This window comes from Rhinolophus sinicus, chromosome 12 (genome assembly GCF_057876585.1).
Source record: "Rhinolophus sinicus isolate RSI-liver-muscle chromosome 12, RSI-T2T, whole genome shotgun sequence".
In the NCBI taxonomy this organism is placed as follows: Eukaryota; Metazoa; Chordata; class Mammalia; order Chiroptera; family Rhinolophidae; genus Rhinolophus; species Rhinolophus sinicus.
In genome coordinates this window covers 20,208,995-20,231,344 of record NC_142512.1, presented here as the reverse complement: position 1 = coordinate 20,231,344, position 22,350 = coordinate 20,208,995, and the positions used below count along the sequence as shown (strand labels likewise).

General features: G+C 41.2%; 1 protein-coding gene across 2 annotated transcripts in view; it reads right to left on the bottom strand.

The window, feature by feature from the left end:
* Positions 1-4,308: 4,308 nt before the first annotated feature.
* Positions 4,309-22,350, bottom strand: part of SLC6A4 (solute carrier family 6 member 4) — a 36,018-nt gene continuing 17,976 nt past the window's right edge. For both annotated transcript variants that reach the window (XM_019739547.3, XM_074320665.2), the window contains 8 exons: positions 22,128-22,231; positions 20,984-21,111; positions 20,607-20,719; positions 19,644-19,775; positions 18,503-18,602; positions 17,008-17,108; positions 13,298-13,465; positions 4,309-9,283 (listed from right to left, as the gene is read on the bottom strand). In XM_019739547.3, coding sequence (XP_019595106.2) covers positions 9,209-9,283; positions 13,298-13,465; positions 17,008-17,108; positions 18,503-18,602; positions 19,644-19,775; positions 20,607-20,719; positions 20,984-21,111; positions 22,128-22,231 — 921 coding nt within the window. In that variant the 3' untranslated portion in view covers positions 4,309-9,208. The remainder of the gene's footprint in view (positions 9,284-13,297; positions 13,466-17,007; positions 17,109-18,502; positions 18,603-19,643; positions 19,776-20,606; positions 20,720-20,983; positions 21,112-22,127; positions 22,232-22,350) is intronic.

Sequence of the window (22,350 nt, the reverse complement as noted above, 5' to 3'; positions counted from 1 at the left end):
TACAGCTTCCATTTATATATCAGAAAAAAAACACACTAGAATCTCGGTACTAAGTCTTTGAAACTTATTACTTGAAATTAAATATTGTAAATAATTTATTCATGGGAAAAGGATAAATGGTATGGAGAAAATAGTTCTCTAACAGGTCTTCCCATTAAGAAAGTGCTATCTATATCTCTTACACTTTATCATAAAGAGTTACCCCATTTTATTTTTAGGATAAACTTAGTTTAATAAGAATATTGACTTTTGGAAAATTATATTAAGGATCAAATTAAGCATTCATAATCATTTTATTATACTTTTGAAACCAGAAAAGTAACATGAAAGCTAATGCTCTTATCTCTTTAATGACACATTAAATATCAGTTACATCCTAATATTTTAAAATAGATCAATGACAAACACTTAAAAAGCACTGACTCAGTGTGCACAGAGGAATGCAGTATAATGTAACTATGAAAAAGTTAGGGTGAGATCATGGAAGACCATGAATGACAGGCTAAAAATCTTCAACTTTGATAGAGAATTTGGTTCCTTTGTTAGGGTGGTTATAAGTAGAGCCATATATTGAAAAGATTAACCATAGTATGCAAGATACAGTCTAGGAGGGAGAGACTGGAGTCTGAGGGATCTGATAAGCTGTTGATTTCCCTCTTCCAGAAGTTCAGAGACTTGCACAAAGTAGCTTGGATGCTTTAGCTAGGAAAAGCTATATACAGTTGCCCCTTGAACAACATGAGTTTGAACTGAGTCTAATTATATAAAAATTTTTTCAATAATGTAAATATTCCTTATGATTTTCTTAACAATTTCTTTAGCTTACTTTATTGTAAGAATATAGTACATAATATATACAAGATACAAAATATGCTGATTGACTGTTTATGTTATTGATAAGGCTTCCAGTTGGTCACCAGTAGGCTATTAGTAGTCAAATTTGGGGGATCAAAAGTTATACACAGATTTTCGACTATGTGGGAGGTTGGTGCCTATAAGCTCCTCACCCCTGTGTTGTTCAAGAGTCAACTGTATATTATTAACTTTGACCTAACTCAGGGGAAAGCTGCAAATTAAAGGTTTCTTCTATGTCCTTTCCCAGATAGATTTTTTTGCCTCTGGCATTCATTCACTGTTTTTCTGGAAACAGTGCCTTGACCTTGGGAAGTACCCCTTTACTACTCAGTCCAGTGATTCAAATGGGATCGAACAGGCTCCGGGAAAGGTACGTGACTCAGGCTAGGCCAATTCAGAGATTTGTCAGAACTTAAAACAGATGTTTTCCACTAGCATTGGCAAAGGTGACGATGAGGTAAGTCCAGAGTTGCATGGGACAAGGAGTACCTGACTGCCTGACAGAAGAAAGCCCACACAAAAGAAAACAAACGAGAGGAAGACAGACCTGATGATTGCTTTTGAGTCTCTGGCTCTAGTGAGGCATATGTATTTCTTAGATACAGTGGTACCTCGGTTTTCTAACGTAATCCGTTCCAGAAGACCGTTCAAGTTCTGAAACATTCGAAAACAGCTGACAGCTAGGCTTCAGGATCTTGCACTCAGCGGAAGCTGTGTGACATGTTCGACTTCTGAGTCATGTTCGAAAACCGAAGCATTTACTTCCGGGTTTACAGGATTCATAAACCAAAATGTTTGTCACTGGAGACGTTAAAAAACCGAGGTACCACTGTACTTAAATCAGTACTGTTCCTTTTTCTCTTGGGCCAATTTAAATTGGGTTTCTGCCACAATAGCCAAAAAGCTCTACTTGATACAAGGTTCCACCTACAATAAATCCATGCCAAGTTACAGAACCTTCTTAATAAATTTAAAAATTGGATAACATGCATAAAGAAAGTGCATATACCTGAGTATATAGTTTAATGGATTTACACAGACTGAACACACCAGTTCAAAAATAGAACATTACGTGTACCACAGAAGCTCCCCTCAAATCCCTTCCCAGCCTACTCTCCACCTTGATTTTTAACACCATAGATTAATTTTGCTTGTTATCTAAATTGAATCGTATTTATCCATCTACTATTGATGGACATGGAGTTGATTCCTATTTGGGGTTATGAATAATGCTTTTAGGAATATTTTGTACTTGTATGTAAATTTTATGTATATATACATTGTATGTATGTATGTATGTATTTTGATTGGGTAATTCCTAGGCATGGATTTGCTGATACATAGGGTATGTATATGTTCATTCAGCTTTAGTAGATATTGTTAGTTTTCTAAAATAGTACCAAAATATATTCCATCAATGTATGAGAGTCCTAGTTGCTCCACATTCTTGCTTATACTTGTAGGTGTTTAAACATCTTTTGTCTTTTTGTTTGTCTTAATTTTACCCATTCCAGTGGGTGGAGTCATATCTCATGGTTTTATTTTGTGGTTCCCTGATGGCTATCAAATATCAATGTACACGCATACTATGTAGTCCTGTCCACAAGAGGATTTGGTATCAGTGACACCCTGATACCGTGTTTCCCCAAAAATAAGACCTTGCCAGACAGCTCTAATGCATCTTTTGGAGCAAAAATTAATATAAGATCCGGTCTTATTTTACTATAAGTATTAATATACTTATATTAATTTTTGCTCCAAAAGACGTATTTGAGCTGATTGTCTGTCTAGGTCTTTTTTTTTTTTTTTGTAACAGGCAGGCAGTTCATAGTATTTTTTTAAATTTTTTTTCAGGGGGTAATACTAGGGAACAGTCTTTCTCCAGGGCCCATCAGCTCCAAGTCATTGTCCTTCAATCTAGCTGTGGAGGGCGCAGCTCAGCTCCAAGTCCAGTTGCTGTCTTAATCTTTAGTTACAGGGGGCACAGCCCACCATCCCATGCAGGAATTGAACCGGCAACCTCGTTGAGAGCTCGCGCTCTAACTGAGCCATCCAGCCGCCCCTCCAGCAGCTCAGCGGCAGCTCGTTGTGTTCAATCTAGTTGTGGAGGGCACAGTTCACTGGCTCATGTGGGAATTGAACCAGCAACCCTGTTGTTCAGAGCTCGCACTCTAACCAACTAAGCCATCGGCTGCTGCCGGCTAGGTCTTATTTTTGGGGAAACACGGTAGCAATGAGCACAATCTCGCACCTAGATCTTGGTTTCTAGATATATTCTTCACTAAAAGGAACCAGGGCTTCTTGGAGAAATGGCTATGGCAGAGAAAGTACAAGATGATACTGAAATATCTTAGTCCAAATGGTGAGGAAGTTTTGCAAGAATTGTGGGGACATGTCAAGGACACAGAAGCCAGCTTTGAAAGGATCTCACTGACTAAATATGGGACAATTTGAGCATGAAAATAATTATAATCCACCGAATAATTCGTAAAAAATAAATGAAGGAATTGAAAGTTAGATGAGAAACTGGATATTTGCACAGTCTCAGAGTAATGCCTTCCTACAAAATACAAATTAACTACAAAAAGAAATAATGGAGAGCCTGACAGACACTACCTAGGTCAAATGACTGAAGTTATTAACATCACCAGTATAGGGACTCATCATACAGTGTTCTGCCTGATAGGATGCAGTTAGAACATACCATTATCACGCTCTTTCTGCCAAAAATGCACAGCCTGAATTCACTATTCATGAGGAATCAATTATCAGACAAATCAAATTGAAGTACATTGAACAAAATAACTGGCCTGTAATCTTCAAGTGTCCAGTTATGAAAATCAAGGAAAGGCTGGGAAACTGTTCCAGACTGAAGGAGACAAAAGAGACATGAAAGTAAATGAAAAGTGTTATTCTGAAATGGATCCTTTTGCTAAAAGGACATCATTGAATGGGGTCTGAGGTTAGATGACACTAATGTATAAAAGTTAGTTTCCTGATCTTGATGGTTGCATTGTGGTTTTGTGGGAGAATGAATGTCTTTGTTGGGAATACAACCCTCATGGTTTTCTTTTTTGAATTTAGGATCTGTGTATTTAGGCTTCTATGGATGACGACTTGAAAGATAGACATGCAGGTAACCTTTGGCCAGCAATCAGAAAACCTAGGCATAAGGCCTGTTCTGGAATTTTCCAGCTGTGTGAATTTGGGCAAATCAGTTAACCTCTCTGAGACTCAGGCTCTTCATCTGGGAAATAACATCGTCACCCAGAGCTCTGATGATCAAGTAAGATGATATATGTGAAAGCACGTTATAAAGCTGCATAAATTGCAAGGAATCACAAGTAGCATTACTAAAATTTAATATTTCTAATTTTAGGTAGGTTTGATACTAAATATTTGGAAATGATGTGCAGTGATATTTTGGGAAAATGTGTAAATGTTTTGACAATATACAGTTAAAATTCAGATTTTTATTTTAACCTTAAAAGTTTCGAAGTTTATTTTTTGGTTAATTTTTTGAAACAACAAATCTATCAAGAGTTATCGCAGTAATACTTCACAGCCTAAGACATTTACTGATGTGTTACAATCTAACTTGGAGCATTTATGACTAAATTGCTGCATAAATGAATACGGGGCATTCTATGTATCTTAAAGAGGTGACGCTTTTATACAAATAAAACAGGTTTTCTTCTGCCACTAAAGTTCAAAAATAAAATGTTTCATGTAAAATATAACATTGGTAAATTTTATATTACCACTTTACAGAGGTGAATAGTGGAAGAAATGTTCTTGTTCTTAGTTGTAAGTAATGTGGAAGGAGAAAGGAAAGATGAGGGAAAAGAAATACCATTTATATAATTCAATTAATCATAATCTAGAATTTGAAGTACCTTATTGATATGTCCAATACACAAAGTATCCTGAAAAATTGTAAGTCAAATCATTTTAAATGCCATTGGAGAAATAGCTGCAAATTGATTTTTGAAGTCCCTGATTTTATCTTTTAAAATATGCATTTTTCATATATCAGGTTTTCTTAAGGTACACCTTTAATATTAGAGTTTGAATACAAATAATCTTTCAAAATACGTTTTTTTAAATTAGCAAATCTTATTTGTTTATGGAAATTTAGGGATTTTAACATAAAGGTAGGATAGTTTCTCCCCAAATATTTATTTGGACTCTCAGTGTTCACAAACTACTAGAAATAAATTATCTACTATATCTGTATAAAGTCTTCAGTTAAATAGAATTGAAGGACTGGTATCTATCCTCTTCCCTAAATGATAAGGTTGTTCTTTAGCAGACATTAAAACATTTTTCTGATGAGGCGCTCCACCAATGCACACTGTTTCTAAATTGGAGTTGGCCAGTGCAGAAAATCTATTTTGATAGCTTAAAAAACAAAAACTTGTAGTGATGGTAGAGCAGCAGTTTGGCGTGGATTTTGTGATGTGTTGGTAAGAGAAATACCATCTAAAATTCTAATTGAAATAAATTGTGAGTCATGCCCAAAAAACGACTTCTCTTGAAAAGGTGAGTTGTTTGGAAACACCTAATGTAGAAACAATACTGAATAGATTCCAATACTATATGAAACAAAAGGACAGGCATATTTAAGATCCCATCCTAAAATATTTATTTTTTCCATTGTAAATGCTTATTAAACCAATTGAGAGGGATATTATTTCATTCTAGCTGAGGAAATAAAACTTAAGTTCACCTTTCTTTAGAAATTTCCAGATTTCCAAGAAGAGCAGAGAAATTAGCTTAGTTACCAGGTTTGCTTCTGCCTCTAGTTATCTGAACTTAAAATATTGTTCTTTCATTGAAATTTAGAGACAGTTAAGCAATGAGGGGAAAAGGTGATATTACAGAAAATAAGAAAAAAAGATTTAGAGCTTTGAAATAGTCCTTCTATGGAACTAAACACAATAAATTTTAATAACTAATCATTGACTTAGCTCTGATATTGAAGAAAAACTGTTTCAAGTAGTCTTTGTATAGTATAGGGATGTGTGGTATAGCTTTGTATAGTATAGGGATGTTTCCTGTCTTAGCATTTCTTTTTCCATATTTGGATTTATAAATTTCATTCTCTAACATGCATTATCTAAGCTCACCTTACAAATTTAGACCTTTCTGTATAACTCTTCTTGTGTTTTAAATAATGTGTGAACTCCTTGATGACTTTAAAATACACAAAATCCCACATAGTGTAAGAGTATTTTGCTTTTATTACCTTACTTACGGGGATGACAGGTTGTGGCACAGTCTCTCTGAGGAACTTACTGCTCTTCTTCCCCACCCCTCCCTGACGACCGAAAAGAAAAAAAAGAAAGAAAGAAAAGAGGAGGGTGAAAAATATCCTCCGATTACTGTTGTGTTTAATGGTATCTTAAGCACCAGCTGTTGATTTATGAGTAAAGAGGCATGCTGAGAAAGGAACCAGGCTTGTATTGTACCATTGGGTAGCTAAGCATTACCTAAGATACATGTGATAACAGCACAGTTAAGCCATTGCATTCCATAGTTCTAAGCTTTGCTTTGACAGTGAACTCCAAATCAATGATACAACAGATAGAAAACTTGGGCCAGTCTTTCCTACTTATCAGAAAGAATACAATGCTAATTCCAGGAGAATAATCTCCCTTTTAAGGGGTGGGGGTTGTGTGTGAGTTAAGTGGAAATTCAGACTTGCACTTAAATATTGAGATTGGTGGCACCAAATTAACAAGCTTAGTAAAAAGAGAATGCTGAGAGAGTGCCTCACAAAATAGCTTTTTGCCTTAATTTGAGATTTCATTACTTGATTTTGGAGCTATTCTATTGATTTTGAATTTGTCAGGGGTCTTTGCCTCCATCTCCAGATGAGGCAGCCAGGGCAATGAATTTAGGTTACATGTCATATGCATTCCATGCAACAAGTGGAATAAATTTTAAATGGGTTGTAAGTTTTCGGGAAGGGAGGCAAATTCTTTGGACTTCGTTACATACCAATATAGGAAACAACCTCAATCAATTGAATCACCTCCATGCCTTTGTCTTGTGTCTTGCTTGGGTAATTCTTACTAATAAAATCATATCAAAAAAATTAAATTCAGTATTTAAATAACTTTACAGTTCCATTTTTATTTTTTACTTTTATGCAAATGCTGTATTAGATGTAAAAGATCTTTTAAAAATTATTTTAAAGTCCATCTACCTACTCTTCCTTTTAAAAAAATCCATAGTAGTATTGATAAATAGGGGTCAAGAAAATACAAACCAGGCAGAACAGAGGTTTGGGATTTTTTTTTTAAGTCTAGTGAAGTTTGAAAACTTTTCAAAACGCCTATATAATCCCCTTAACACCTATCTTGGCAAAACTCTAATTCTATTTGAAAAAGTGCTTTTAAAAAATATCTTTGGAGACTGCATAAGTGTGTGTGGAATGGGGAGAATCCATATCCGAATATAAAGCAAGTCTTAAAATTGCTAAGCTATTGACCACTAAATATGCTGCCACTTATATAAACTGTCTCCTTTCAGCATGCTAGAAAGCAAAAAGAATGGAAATAAGATAGGAAGAAGGAATGAAAAAGTGAAGATAATGAAGGTAGGTCAGTACTGAATTTTTTAAACCCCCCTCCTCTTTTTCTGTACTATTTCGGGAAACGTCTCAGCAGCTATCATCTATAAAGAAAATATCCCGCTGGGAAAAGCAAAGAATCAGAAATAGAAGGATGTTGGGGGAAATACAAGAAGATGGCCAGGGAAGATTCTTGGGGAAAGGAAGCTGAGGGAGGAAGAACTATAAATGAATAAAAATAGGCCTCTGCTATATGGATCTTCTTTCTATAAGATTGTTAGAATTATATTTGATTTATATAGAGGACTGAAGTGAAATAGGGCTAGATGATGGAGTCCTTTTATCATTCACTATGTTTTATTCCCTTTAAGATTTTGATAGGAAATCTCACACTACAATGTAAAATTAGCTTCTCTACCTGTACATCTGAGAGTCACAAGCCACTGAAGGTCAAATTTACTTGATCTATATTAAGGGTATTATGTCGAATGAGAGGTTATTCACTTCACTGACCCTTTCCCAATCAGCCTTACTTAGGCTCAACCTTGAAAATTATCTGGAGGGGTCACAATCCTGGTAGCCTACCAGGAAGGGTCATGGGGTTGGGGGTGGGTGGGGAGGGTCCATTTAAGGCTATCCCAGACTCTCCAATTACTTTTGGATTGAGGAAGATCTTGGTATAGGTCAGGGTGCCAAATCTATATACCTGGTAAGCGAGAACTGGATTTATTCTCTCTTTCCGAAGCAAAGTAACCTCAACAGTCAGACTCAGTCATTTGAAGTATACAGAGCTTAAATCAGATAGCCAACTGAATACCCAAGATGAATTTGTCAATATCCATCTTCAAAGTAGTAGTTCATGGCCAAGCCACAGAGACTAATGAAACAGGCCAGCTTTGCTGTGGAACATTATCCTAAATGTTTAGCAGAGAGAGAGACAAGAAAATGGCAAGTGCAGCACATTCTAAAGCCTGGCCCATAAAGGAAGGTGTGTGAGCTCAGGTAGTGTCACTAGCAAAGGAGACGGTGGCAGAACATGTTGTAGTAATTATGCTCTTCAAATAATAATACACATTTGAGGAGGTGGACTGTGTGTTAATGTAAGAAAAATCAGAGGAAATTCATATAGTTTGTAATGGGCCCAAAGTATTGGAATAAAGATAAGGATACACTGAAACAACAGGATACACAGACACACATGTTCACATGTACACATTTTTCAGTTTAGTTTCTTACATCTTCCTCTCCTGACTCCACAGCAGCACATGGGTTACAGGGTTCTAGTAGATCCAGCTATAGAATTCTATTCTACTCAGAAAATATATGGCTAGCAAGACAGCATCCCTGTTTTCTCCCACATTGTTTATGCATTCATAAACAGTGAAACCTTTAGAAGCAAACACATGTCATATACCAGAGATCACAATGAGAAGTGATACAGGAGACTTCCACAGACTTCATTCCACACATAATCCTAACTGGTTATATGGCGGTTCTCATCACCTCCATATGCACCCTCACACATCCAAAATAGTTCAGTTCAGATGCATCAGAGTCTAACATGGTAATATGTCCAGGAGATTTCACAGAAAGAAGTGGCTGGAGGCCATAAGAGTCTGGGCACCGTAGTCTTTTGGGACTATGTCCCAATACATGAAGAAGGCCCTTCCATTGTCAGGCTTAGCTGGAAACTCATTAACTTAGAGGGAGAAGGCAGGCGTGACTTGTCAACTGGAGAAAGAGGTTGGGAAGCCATTTTCCTCTCACTGAAGTGCTTTAAACAGCATTCAAGCGGATAGCCCCACAGGGAATTTCTGTTGGTGTTTCGGGAGTGATACTTTTAATAATACGCTGTTAGGAAGAAAATTTTATATCATAAGCATTCTTGTAATTTAACAGTATTGAAAAAAATTTCAACATTAATATTAAAACAAAGTTTAAATAGCATTTTAATGGCATTTAATAGTAAGTTGGAATAGTCTCATTGACTCCTTAAGGAATTTCCAATTTATTTATTCTCAAGTATGGATAAAACTGGAATATTCAGGAACTATAAGCATCTGTAAACTAATTAAGAAAGTCATTATATCACTAATGGGAGAAAATGATGAGCCTTCAGTAGAACCTCTGCTGGCCTATAACATGCCTTTTATGACCTGGGAAAAGGCATCTTTTTCTCTCGATAGAGGCGGCTTCATGTGGCCACACAGGAGAACAGAGTGAGTCCTGGATTCTGCCCCTCCCCCCCACCTCACCTGTCCCCTCAGCCCTGCATACACACAGGCACATGGCACAGTGCCATCAGCCATGGTAACAACCAGGATGTTACTGATTTAATGAATCCACCTATAAAGGAGTACTGGTTAAGTCATAGGCGTACAGCGGTGCAAATTATCACATAATTAAATTTAAAAAGATGTGACCATTGAGATCATCACTCCTAAAGCAATCTCCTGCGCACAGGGGAAAGGCTGAGAATTTTTACTTCAGAAACAGCTGAGGTAGACAGAAGCTTTAAGACAGATCTGAAATATGCTTGGGCTTATGTAGGAGATACACAGCCTGCCTTGTAAAAGCATCAGGGTAACATGAAGCAGCTCAGGGATGTAGAGAAGGAAAAACAGCAGCGCTACAGAGGCTTAGAAAATCTTTACGATGGGCACTAGACTTAACGGGGTGATCACTTTGTAAGTTATATAAATGTCTGATCACTATGTTGTACACCTTAAACTATAATACTTATGTCAACTAATTGAAAAATTAAAAAATATTTAAAAAGAAAAATAAGTTGCTTAGTAAAGTCTTTGATGGCAAAAGTCTGTACGGTAAGCAGGCAAAGTTGTATCTAAAAGCATCTTTTGATTTATTGATTTTAGGTGAAGCTCTACTACTTGTCCTTTTTGTTTTGTTTTGAAAAAATGTGTAGTCCCCTTCAATCTTTTTTTATTTCCTGGTTATGGAAGTTTGTTCTTCTTTAAGGAGCAGGACCTATGGAATTCAGAAAGTTCCATTCTCATAGTTAATAAATTCACAAAATTGTACATGTTGTGTTCCTAATGACCTTAATATTCAAATACTGAAACCTCATACTGGAAACCTTTCAAAAGGAGTAGCTGCAGTGCTCATCAGCTACGTGGACACGTCAAGTCATAGAAAGCAAAATTTCACACACCATCCTTCCCCACAAGTGAATATGTAACCTGATTACACAGAATTATATCTCACTAATTGGGAACTGGACACAGATCACTCTAAGTAGTCTTAAGTGTTGTGCAGAGAGAAAAGAGCACGTAGGTGTATGGGGGAGGCAAGGCCCACAATGAACCACATTAAAGTAGAACATTTGGCTTTTATGCCCCCACCCACCCATTCTGCTGCCTTTCTGGATGCTGAGGCCCAAAAATGCCAGGCCTACCTTTGTTTTCCATATTTCATTTTCCAGTAGTAGTCTGACCTAGCCAGCCCTGGCCTTCTCCAAGGTCATAATCTAAGAAATAGATCACTGTTGACATCTTCATGAGCGCTTACTTATTAGGGACCATCTTCCTGGTATCTTTGTGCAGTTATTAAGGGCTTCTGTGACAATGGCCTGATCGAGTTGATGACTCCCACCTTGAGACTTCCAGGCTGCAGGTGCACGTGCTAGCCATTGAATTACAGGTGAGCAAGTGGTGGCTCCCTCCACACACTCCAACCTTGTGTATGGTTAGGGCCCAAAAGAGTTAATAAATTTACCTTTCTCTTAGTCTTTTTCTTTTTTTTTAACCACACCAAAATTTCATATGGGGCCTCCCTCCCTCACAGGTAGAATGTAACAGATCATCAAATATAGTAGTCACAAAGAATTATAGTCCCTTGGGGTTCTTGGCGAAAAGCATGGCACACTTTATGCCTCTTGGATACTGAGCATGCACATGGGCATATTAAGGCTTATAAAGTCTCACAGTAAAGAAACCTATTTAACTTACCTTAATCCAGCATTCTCCAAAACTATTTCACTGCGTAACCTTTTCCCCCAGCAGCAACACCTATTTGATATCCCGTTGAACTACTGCTTCTTAAAATACATTAACAGTTGGGAAATATTAATCCAGTCCAATGAGCACATTTTAAAGATGAAGAAACTAAGGCCCAGAGAAGGTAACTTGCCATAGCTGACTAGGTCTTTTCCCTCCTGGTCCTCCTTGACTGGCTGTATCATGATGCTTCCTGGTAACACACTGTTCCCCATCTGATGGCCTATGGAAAAGAGGCCCCTGCAATCAGCCGTACTTCTATTACTAATGGATCTGAGCTCTGTTAATTATACATCTTTGGGTGGTACTTCCTTGTGACCAACAGGGAATTTGCAAGAAAGATGACCAAGATTTGAGGTGCAGTCTGTGACCAAAGAATACTGACATTTATTAACCTGACTCGAGTTCCCACTCCTGACCTTAACCTCTGGGTTTGAATCAATAGAGCCAGCGGACCATCACGACTGCCTCAAAGGACAACCTAAAGGCACAAATTCAATGACTCTGGTCCTGAGCATGTATTTCAAGCAACACCAGAGTCCAAGGCCCTTTGAGAGGAATGAGGTTGTGATAGGACTGGTTTGTGTATAGGAAATTAGTAACTCCTCACAGAGTTCTATTCACTTAGAATTTAGTTTTTCTGTTTGGAAAAAGAAATGAACTCAGTTCTCAGAAAGAGCTGTGGTTTAATTGCCTCATATTTTCTTGCTTCATGTTTCTCATGAAATGTTTTAGGACGATGAGTGTGATGGTCTCATGCTTGAGTTTTGCTTCCAAGAGCCCACAGATCAGCCCATCTCAGTTCTCAGGTCATTAGAGAGTCTGGGCCCTTCTACTTTTCCCTAAATACCACTCTTCACCTCTGAGCTTATCCCCTACAAAAGCACCACCCACAGACCTGTAAGTGACCTGAAGTACTAACTCTAACAAGACAGGATGAAAAATAGTAACTCATCTCTCCCTAACCTCGAGCACCAATTTCTATATTAGCAAACTACTAGTAAGAGCAAACTGAAGACAAAAGAGAAACTCCATCTAAAAGTGAAAGAGCATTGGACCAGGAATCAGAAGACCCTGGATTCTGAGCCTCCCTGTACTGTATGTCCTTGGAAAAGTCACTAAAGAAAGGGAATTTTGAACAGCATTATTCCCAGCCTCAGTATCTTTTTCTGCTAATAATAGCTGCACGTCCACCTCACAAAATGAGATAATCTACATGAAGGTGTTTTGAAAATACACAATCTGATACAAACTGTAAGGTTCTGTTATTAACATTTTTACAGCACATTATTCAGTATTGAAATGAGTCTTGCTATAATGGCACCTTTTTTTTTCCACTCCAATGGCTTGAGCTAAAACTATGATATTGTTGCCACATCCTTAATTAGTGATGAGTTTCAAAATAGCCCTGTCACACTGCTGTTAGGCAACTGACCATGGATATTTTCCACCATAATCTCCACTCACATTAAAATTTGGTTATCGCCCCAGACACCATGCCTAATGGCAAGCAAGTGGCAAAGTAGTTATCTGATGAGTTTAGAACATTACACAACCGCACGCCACGTGCTGTGGTGCACCCAGGTCACCAGCTCACTCTTTCACCGTTGTGTTTGAGATTTATGGAAGATGCCTCAAGATGACAGTGGCAGCCATTAGAAATCTACATGGTGTAGGTATCCAAATATATAAGGTTGAGAGCCTCCTGGTGAATTTCATGTGATGGACTTATTTCCTTCTAATAGAGCCTAACAAGAGAACCCTTTCGTCCTCAAACAATTACTAGTCTGAAAACACACACACACACACACACACACACACACACACACACACACACACTAGCACATACCTCCTTAAATGTCCCTGGAGTGATGATCAGCCGGTAAGTTATATACGTGGGGATGCAGATGAAAGATGAGGTTCCTATGCAGTAACCCAGGATGACACTCCAGTGAGGATAACTATACTGGAAAAGGCGTAGCTGTGGCGGGTTCATCAAAAAACTGCAAATGATGAACTAAAACAAATTCCAACAAAGATGAAAAACCTTAACAATATCTGCAGATAAGAGACAGTTCTGATACCATAAACACCAAATGCTAAAGGTAAGATACTTTCGAGAAATTCCCAAAATATGATATATCTTAGGTTGAACTCTGACACGTAGAATTCACTAATTTCTGTGCCTACGCTGCAAAAATAAAACAGGTGCTTATCTTGATTTTCTTTCCCACCCCCACACCTCAACCTCTGCAGTGGGGCTGCCAGGGCCTCAGAATGTTATTGAAGGGAGTTACAGCACCCCCTTCATGACAAAAGGAAAGAGATTGGCACTGATCAGGAGTGTTTGGGGCCTCCGTCTCAGGGAGAAATATGCTGGGTAACCTCTCCACGGCCCCTGTCAGTCCCAGGACTTCTATTTCTGTCTGCTTTGCGTTCATTTCCCTCTGCATTTCTCGGCTGTGATTGTTTTAGTCAGATGGAAGGTACCTGTCTCCAGGAGGGATATCAAGATTCTCAAGACCTGGAGAGGAAGCGGGTTCCTGGGTACGTGTTCCTTCTCTCCCCTTTGCTGGAGCGCTCTGCTTTCTACGTTAAGTGCCTTAGCCTGAGGTTTCAACAAGGATGGCTCTGCCACTAGCATCTCAACAATGAATGGCTGCCTGCCACAGGCCTTTGTAATGAAAGGAAAAATGGAAGGGAAAGCAACTTAATACACTTTTTACTTGAAAATTCGGTGAAAATTTCAACCAAGAAAAATTCCACGGTGTGCTCCCAACACTCAGTTTATGAGTTCTCTGATTTCAGTTTGGTTTCCAGAGAGAGTGTAAATATCAGTTTTTGCCTAGTAACCACTGTGCTGAAATCGTTATTGCTCTTGATTTAATTTTATTATTTCATAGTCATAAAGAAGACAGTAATGTAAATTATTTGTGTGGTTAAACATCTATTTATATCTTTTTTTTCTTTGTCTGCAGGTAATAAAATGGGAAATTGTTAAACACACATCCATCTTCTGAACAGTGTTATCCTAAGTCCAGGAGGAAGCTTTCAAAACAGGAGCCCGGCCAATCGCAAACCCTTCTGTGGACTTACTCTCCTCACCCCTAGGCCCGGCTACTAATGAAGATAGTTTTGAAACAGGGAATGGGGGTCTGGTCAGGAGCCATCCCTGCTGTAACTCGTCTCATCTTGATGTCAGGTGTGAAACCCAGCGTAGCACAAGGAGGTCTCAAGCTCTGGCTGCGGCCAGTCAGTGCTGCTTCAGACACCCCCTGGCACGTCCCAGCCTCTCCTTGCTCATACGCAATATTTTCTTTTTTTATAACTTGGCTTCAGTGAAAAAGAATATTTTTAGTAAGCTACTCATTGTTTACCTAAAGCAGCCTTAAAAAGCCCAGAGCAAGGGAGCTGTTAAGTAAACCCAGAAGTGGAAGACAGATTTGCCTCCTCTTCATCGTGCCCTGGAACACTTGCTTTTAGAGGACGTGAGTACAGCGAACGTCACAGGACTTATGAGTAATGTACCTAAACCCAGATCTGTACGTGGCTTTTGTTGGGCCCTAAAACTCATTGACAGTCCACCAGGAATTCAGCCAGTCCACTAGAAAACCAGAAGTTCAGAGACACGAAAATACTAAAAGCCTGGGGCCAGGATTGGGGTGAGACATATGAGGCAATCACCTCGGGCACAACATTTAAAAGGCGCCAAAATTTTAGTCATCAAGATAAATAAGATTTGAGTGCAATATTTTAAAAAGATGGGATCTGACAGAGCCAGATGAGGGTGAGGTATGTCATCCAAGCGTAGGGTCGGATCTTGTGTTTATTTAAAATGTTGACATTTTGTTCATCAGGAATATTTTTTTTTGCATTGATTTTTAAAAATACTGCATTAAAATAGCATTTATCTCAATGACTGAGATTTTGGGTGCCCCCTGAAATTTTACACCCAAAAAGTGACTCAGTGTCCTCCCCAAACGTCAGCCCTGGGCATCATTTGCCCCCTGTGTGGGGACTACTAAAGTAAACAAGCACAACCACTTCTTCCCTCAAGGACATAATCCAGCGTCTCTCCTTCCTTTGAAAAACAAATGAAAGGATTTAAATAGATTATCAAGAGGCACGGGTCATAATATAAATTAATAACCCATTTATGCCAGGACTTCTGCTTCTAGTAATGGCAGTCTAGGTGATTCAGCCCAACTCGCTCACTGAAAACAATGAAAATTTCTGGATTTAAAAATACATATGTTTTTAATTTATGTAAAAGCAACAGCGAGTTGATAAGGTAATGAGGATCTACCAGGCTAAGACCTGAGAGAACGCTGGAGCGCAGAGCATGGCCCAGAGACACTGGGCCCTGAGAATACCTGCTGCTCAGGACAAAGGTTAACTTTGGTTTTGGAAACCTCCAGGGTCCAGGGGAATGGAAGTCAAGGAAGGATTCTGGGGTAGAGAGAGAGACATGCAGCATTGCAAAGGCAAGAATGAGCACATTGTCCATCTTATAGGTTAATGTGTGGGTACAAAAAGGTACAAAAAAAATAAAGGGCTGCCCTGAGAAAGTCAACACAGAGCACAAAAAGGAGCTGTTCTCAAAGAGGGGGAAGGCATAACCGTACCCTACCGAAGGCAGTGATGGCCTAAGACGAAATCGGTGGCCCAGACATGCCTCATCATTCAGCTGGAGCTGAACTGAAGGAACAGTGTAACAACCTTTCTGGCTCTAAAAGATCAGAAAGCCCCCCCAGAATAAAGTTACACATAAATGAACAGAGAGTGGTCCTTGCGGATGTGCAGAGACACTTTACCCCAGGCTACCCCAGGGCGCACTTGGGATGTGAGCAGGGTGGTTTATCCATCTTGGCACAAACATCTCCTTCAGACAGACAACAGGAGGAAAGGCAGGGGCATGTGCAGCAAGGATGAAGTGAACCTTGAACACATCTTGGCCAATGGGCAACCCTTAGAACTGAACTTTCTCACCCAGGTCCTTTGACCATAAATGGATTCTACTTTTGATTCAGGTCATGCTTGAGGACCTTTTGTGGTGCGTCTTTAAGAAAACTCAAAATGATTAGCACCTTTCCTCAGGCTCATGACCAGCATGGTAAATCCTTCTCCGGGCTTGAACAGATCTTGTCATGTGACCTTGGACTCTTTACTTAACATCTCTCAGCCTCAATTTCCTTACATGTACAGCAAGGTATTCGAACTATACTACTTCATAGAATTGTTGTGAGGATTAAACAAAGCAATGGGCATAAGCTTTGCACAAAGTCTGGCCTGGCACTTAATGTTCATTAAATGTTATTTATCATTATCACCGAGCAGGGGAGAGATGCAATAAACTGACTATATAGTGTTAGAAGAGTGATAACCCTGGGGGACACAGTGAGCGGGAGGCGACCTAAGAGGGGCTTCTGACGTGTTGGTCATATTTTTGTTTCTTGGTACGATTTTCGTTACAGCAGTGTGCTTCATTTATAAAATTTCATTGAGATGTACACTTATGATTTGCACCCTTTTCTGTTATAGGGAAGGGAAACAACTCACCAGGAGAAACAGAGGGCTGATGGCTACCCAGCAGATCCTCCAAAACCATCCAGGACTGAAGCCAAGCATTTCCTTCACATCACTGCAGAACTGAGTGATGCCTAAAGTCATCCAAAAGAGAACGATATTGATTGACCACAAGAGGACATGGATTGTCCTATCCCCTGATTCTCCGAGAGAGAGGCAGCTCTGGAATTTCTCAGAGAAGTGGCTCAGGGGCACCAATTTGGTCGGAAAATGGGACATGGGGACCTGTCACCAAACTGTATGTGATAGCAAACAATGTTCTTTCTACATAGAGTGGCAAGATAGGTGGACATTTTGGGAGGGACCCGAAGTCCCCTTTAGCTGCCCACCCTGCCTTCCTAAGATCTCAGCATATATTTTATTTTATTGTTACTGTAGAAGAGAACGTTAAATTTTGTCTAATGAAGAACCAGCTCAGCAGAGACTGACTTTGACCATATACTAGAAACTTTCCATAGAAAATTTTAATCACAATATGGCTCATTCATGTGCTAGGTCCAAGTCCTCTGAAAAGTCACTGGCATGGAAGTGAGAAGTGAGAACTCTAACTGGTGACAAATTGAGAAGGGGCGCTTGCTTCCCTGAGAGTGCCCAGCAATTCTCCAGCAGGTCTATAGTGATTCATACACTTTGGACTCTGTGTCTGGAATTGCTGATGAGGTGGGGAGGAGTTCTTTTTAAAAAACTGGGCTCCCACGCAACTCAAAATATGGGGCCCCTTCTTCGTCCTACGTGTAATGACAAACATGCTACAGCTGTTTTATTATCATAGAAATGAGGAAAATAAATACATTTTCAGAATGAAATAGTCACTTCTTGATTTTTACAGATGAAGAGAGGCATCTCTGAACCTGGCTGTCCTCAGTTCAACTGCCTGCGCCCATCTCCACCCGGGGGCTCCCGGGACCCCTGCCAATGGACCCATGTCAGCTCACTGCGCTCCCCCTGCTGGTTTCACCCTTATCAAATTCCATCCCAGGATCAGAGGGGGTGAACTGGGGGTTCCTCCAGGGCAGATAATACAAACAGGAACTTTCTTGCCTCTTACCTAGAAGATAAGCCCAGGGCTCTGGAGTGAGCTCTTGCGAAATTTAAATGACTGTCCCAGTAGAATATGGGACACTCTGCAAATACATTCACTGTGTACTAATTCTTCATGTTCTGTCCAATGCTTAGAGCCAGTCAGGATCTTTCGCATCCGCTGTGGATGAGCTGCAGGGAAGTGTCAGCCTTTCTCCACCAGGTAAGCATTTAAACTCAGAAGGGAAAAAAATGTCCTCCCAAGGGTACGAGTCATCTGTTGTGGAGAGTGTGGAGGAGATGGTGACCTGTTTCTGGAGAGGGCACTCAGCCAAGCTTACTTCACAGACTCACCAGGAAGTGACCTTTTGTACACTGCCCTACCCTTTGGTGAAATCAGCCCATCTCTGTTCTGGTGGCTACGGGCTGGTGGAAGGAGGTATCTTACCATAGAACCAACACACAGCGACTGCTTCTATCAGTGCGACGGTGAGCACGGCGGGGCCCGTGGCGTACTCCTCCAGCAGCTTCACCACGTAGGCCCCTCCCTGGAAAAGAGATCGCGAACCTCGTTAAGGGCGCTGTGAGGTACTGCCTCCTGTTTAGGAACGGGGCCAAAAGAAGCTTCTTAACTTCAGATAATTCTGGAAAATTCCCACCTTGAACCTAATATAAGTATCCCAGAGCCTGCCTCTTGGACTCGCCTTGTCAGAATGGGCCAGATTTCATCCCATCAGATGCCTCTTCCTTCCCTATGGAACACTCTCTTCATGTTTCCTCTCCCCACTAAGTGTTAAGAGACAAACTCAAAAGGATTGATTTTCAACTTTCTTCAATTTACTAAACACCTACTGTGCTTTCCACCTTGGAGAATCCAGTCCCTACAGACTGAATCTGAGAGAGTCCACAATACCAGACACACTGAGTGCATTGGTCACTGTTTGGCCCTCTGTCCTAAGTCACAAATCCCTTGGGTCCTGCTGAGGGCCCCACCACCTCCTGAGGCTCCACAGCCACTGGGGTGATGGCTTGATGGAGCGGATCTGCAAAATCTGCATTGAGTCAGGAGGACACAAGCCTAAGATGCCTGTGGGTACTAACTGATGCCTGTTTTACAATATTTCCTTCAGCTACAAAGAAAAAAAAATCACCACAGAGAGTAAGACTCCTTTACCATTGAAAGTTCTCCAGAAGAGACAAAGTGACATTATAAACGGGAGCCATCAGCCTCCAGATATTCTGCGTATCAGGACATCTGGTCCTTATTCCCAGGAAAGCAGCCGTAAGGACTGGATATAAACTGGAAAAGCCAATCTTAGTTTTTCTCCAGATATTCTGCCACACCTGCAATCTAGGTGGATCTACCGTAACATGCTAAGAGCCTCCAGATTCTACAAATAAATGCCACCAGAAACAACTTTTTTTCTCTGATCCTTGATGACAAACTTTTTTATAAGCAGTGACAACCTCTCTCCCTTCGGCCCCAAAGCCAGGGCACCATGAGGGATGGAAGGAAAGGAACAGCTTCTGTACCATTCTGTGCCCTGGGGGAGGCTGACTGACTCAAAGCTGAGGGCTGTGGTACTCACAAAAGTTAGGGTGACCAGGGACCCGAGGAAGCAGGTCACGACCACAGCGAGGACCAAACCCTCCCGGCGCTTGGACCAGATATGCGGGAACTCATCCAACACAGCCGTGATCACTCCCTCCAAGCCTGCAAACTGAGACGGACACACAAACGGTCACAGGGGAGGCTTTGGGACAACTGTTACCTCCTAGGACAGTGAACAGGAGAGGGGTTAAGACTGCCGAGTGACCAGTCACGGTGATCGTGACCAGCCTCCCCTACACACCAGCTTACACTGGAAATCGATTTCCACTGTTTAACACTGTCATTTAGGACCCATCCCTAAGGACATCGAAGAAAGCAAACATGGACAGGACTTCTTTATGTCAGGCCTCTTGGGGAGACTTTGATTACACCAGAGAGGCCAACTCAAAGCTGAGACACACTCCATACTACGAAGTGCAAGGCCCTGGGCTGAGCTGGCTGGCAGGGCACTGAGATGCAAGAGTGGCCTTGTCCTGGCCCATAGGTGCTGCTGTCTGGTCAAGGGACAGTGTATAATTCACATGTCTGAGTCCCTGGCCTGTGCCCGGCACTTTACCCTCATTATCCCATTAATGACTCTAGTGCAGTGGAGGGCGGGAAGCACAGTCCCTGAGGAGTGACGATGGGCTAGGGGGCACCAGGAGGGAGCAGCCAACACCCTTGGGGTGACCTGGATGGGAAGGAATGGGCACAGCTTCCTCCTTCTCTACCCCTCTTCCTCCCCTTCTTCTCCCCTCTTCCCCTTTTCCTCCCCTCCGCCTCACCCTCCCCTCCTCCCCTCCTCCTCCCTTCCTCTCCTCATCCTCCCCTTCTCATCTCTTCCCCTCCTCCCCTCCTCTCCTCATTCTCTCCTCCTTCTCATCCTCCCCTCCTCCTCTCTTTCTCTCCTCTTCTTCCTCTTCCTATGTCTGGAGTCCGATTTCACTTCCCATTCACTCACCGTGCTGTCCAAGCCCAGTGTGATTAACATCAAGAAGAAGATGATGGCAAAGAACGTGGACGCCGGCATGTTGGCTATGGCTTCTGCATATGTGATGAAGAGGAGGCTGGGGCCTGAGACAGAGGGGGAGAGAGGAGGAGCCCAGAGTCTATTCAAGGAACCAGTCCTGGGTGCCAAGGGAGCTGCCCCATCCCCACATGGCCTGAACACATGGAAAGGGTAGAGCTCTCCAAGACAGTAAGTTTCTCTAAAACCTTTGAAACATTTAAAAGGACCATTTAGAAATAATTCAAAAGTTAACTATTGAAAAGATCCACAGAGCAGCGAAGCAATTCAGTGGGCGCAAGGGACCAAAACAGAGCCCAAGGTCCTCCTACCTGCATCTTTGGCTACCTCAGACACGTCTTGGTTCCTCATCTCAGCCATATACCCGAGCACCGTGAAGATGACAAATCCCGAGACGAAGCTCGTCATGCAGTTCACCACACTGGTCACCAGGGCATCTCTGGAGCAAAAACCCGAAGGGGCTGAGACATTTCCAAGCCAGCGGCGGCCAGGTGAGCAGGCCCATCTCCCGGGGGCCCTGACGCACACACATTACCGCCACACACAGCATGGAAGGGCGGCAAGTCAGGGGAGGTTTTATTTTAAGAGACAGTCCTGCTGTGAATCAGCACGACACAGACCTCTTGGTTTCACACAAGGCTTGGCGTGGGGGCCAGAGAGGTCTTGGCCTCACAATTGCGAAGTCCTCAGATTTAGACTTTTGACATTACGTGTAAATGAGGTTAAAACTGCCACAGAGATACCCTGACATTTACAAAAAGAAAAAGACCTCATCATACCACTTCTGGCTGGTGTCCCAAGGTAAGGCCACATGGCTTAGGGTGTATGCAAATTCCTTTTTAAAAAAAATAAATAAATTCTGTAACTACCTTATGAATAGAATAATTAGATTGCTGGACGTTGACATCTGTGACAGAACATTAAAGCAAAGCTAATTCTAAAGATGAGTGATATTCAAATCATAATTGGTGCAGCACTCTCTGATTCATCCAAATTTGTAAAATGAGATTTTTACCACAAAATCATGGCATTTTGTCTTGGTCAAAAGAGTTCAATCATTATACTTTCTGTGGATATATACATAAAAAAATCACCACAGTACAATTTTTGTTGTTAAACACAGTAAGTCAAGTCTAAACATTTAATGTCTATTGCAATTTTTATAAACCTGCTTTCGAATTTCTTAATTTTTTTATATACAGAGATTCTCACAAAACGGTAGTGGCTTGAGGCTTCTTTCAACCCCCGAGTGGCCCGGGTGAGGCTACAGTTTGGGTGGACGCTCCGGCCATGGTGAATTGGTCAGGAACCTGGGGCATCCCTGAGGGTCAGTGTTAGCAAGGCCTGAGCCCAGACAGGTTTGAAGCCATCGGTTCGAACACCCCCTTCCTCCAGACCAGCTCACTTACACTCCCCCCACTTTTCAGCTTTGCTTGCGGGGCCCCTGATACTCACTGATAACAGTTGTTGTTGAATTTGTTATAGCTAGCAAAAGCCAGTAGGACGCCAAAGCCAGGACCAAGAGAGAAGAAGATCTGAGCAGCGGCATCCACCCACACCTAGAACACAGCAGAGAAAAGAGGCCCGGAGGGGCACCTGAGCCAACGCCGGGTACCAGCAGGGCCAGCACCCTCGTGCATCCATGTGGCCACATGCAGACATGAAAAACCAGCTCTCC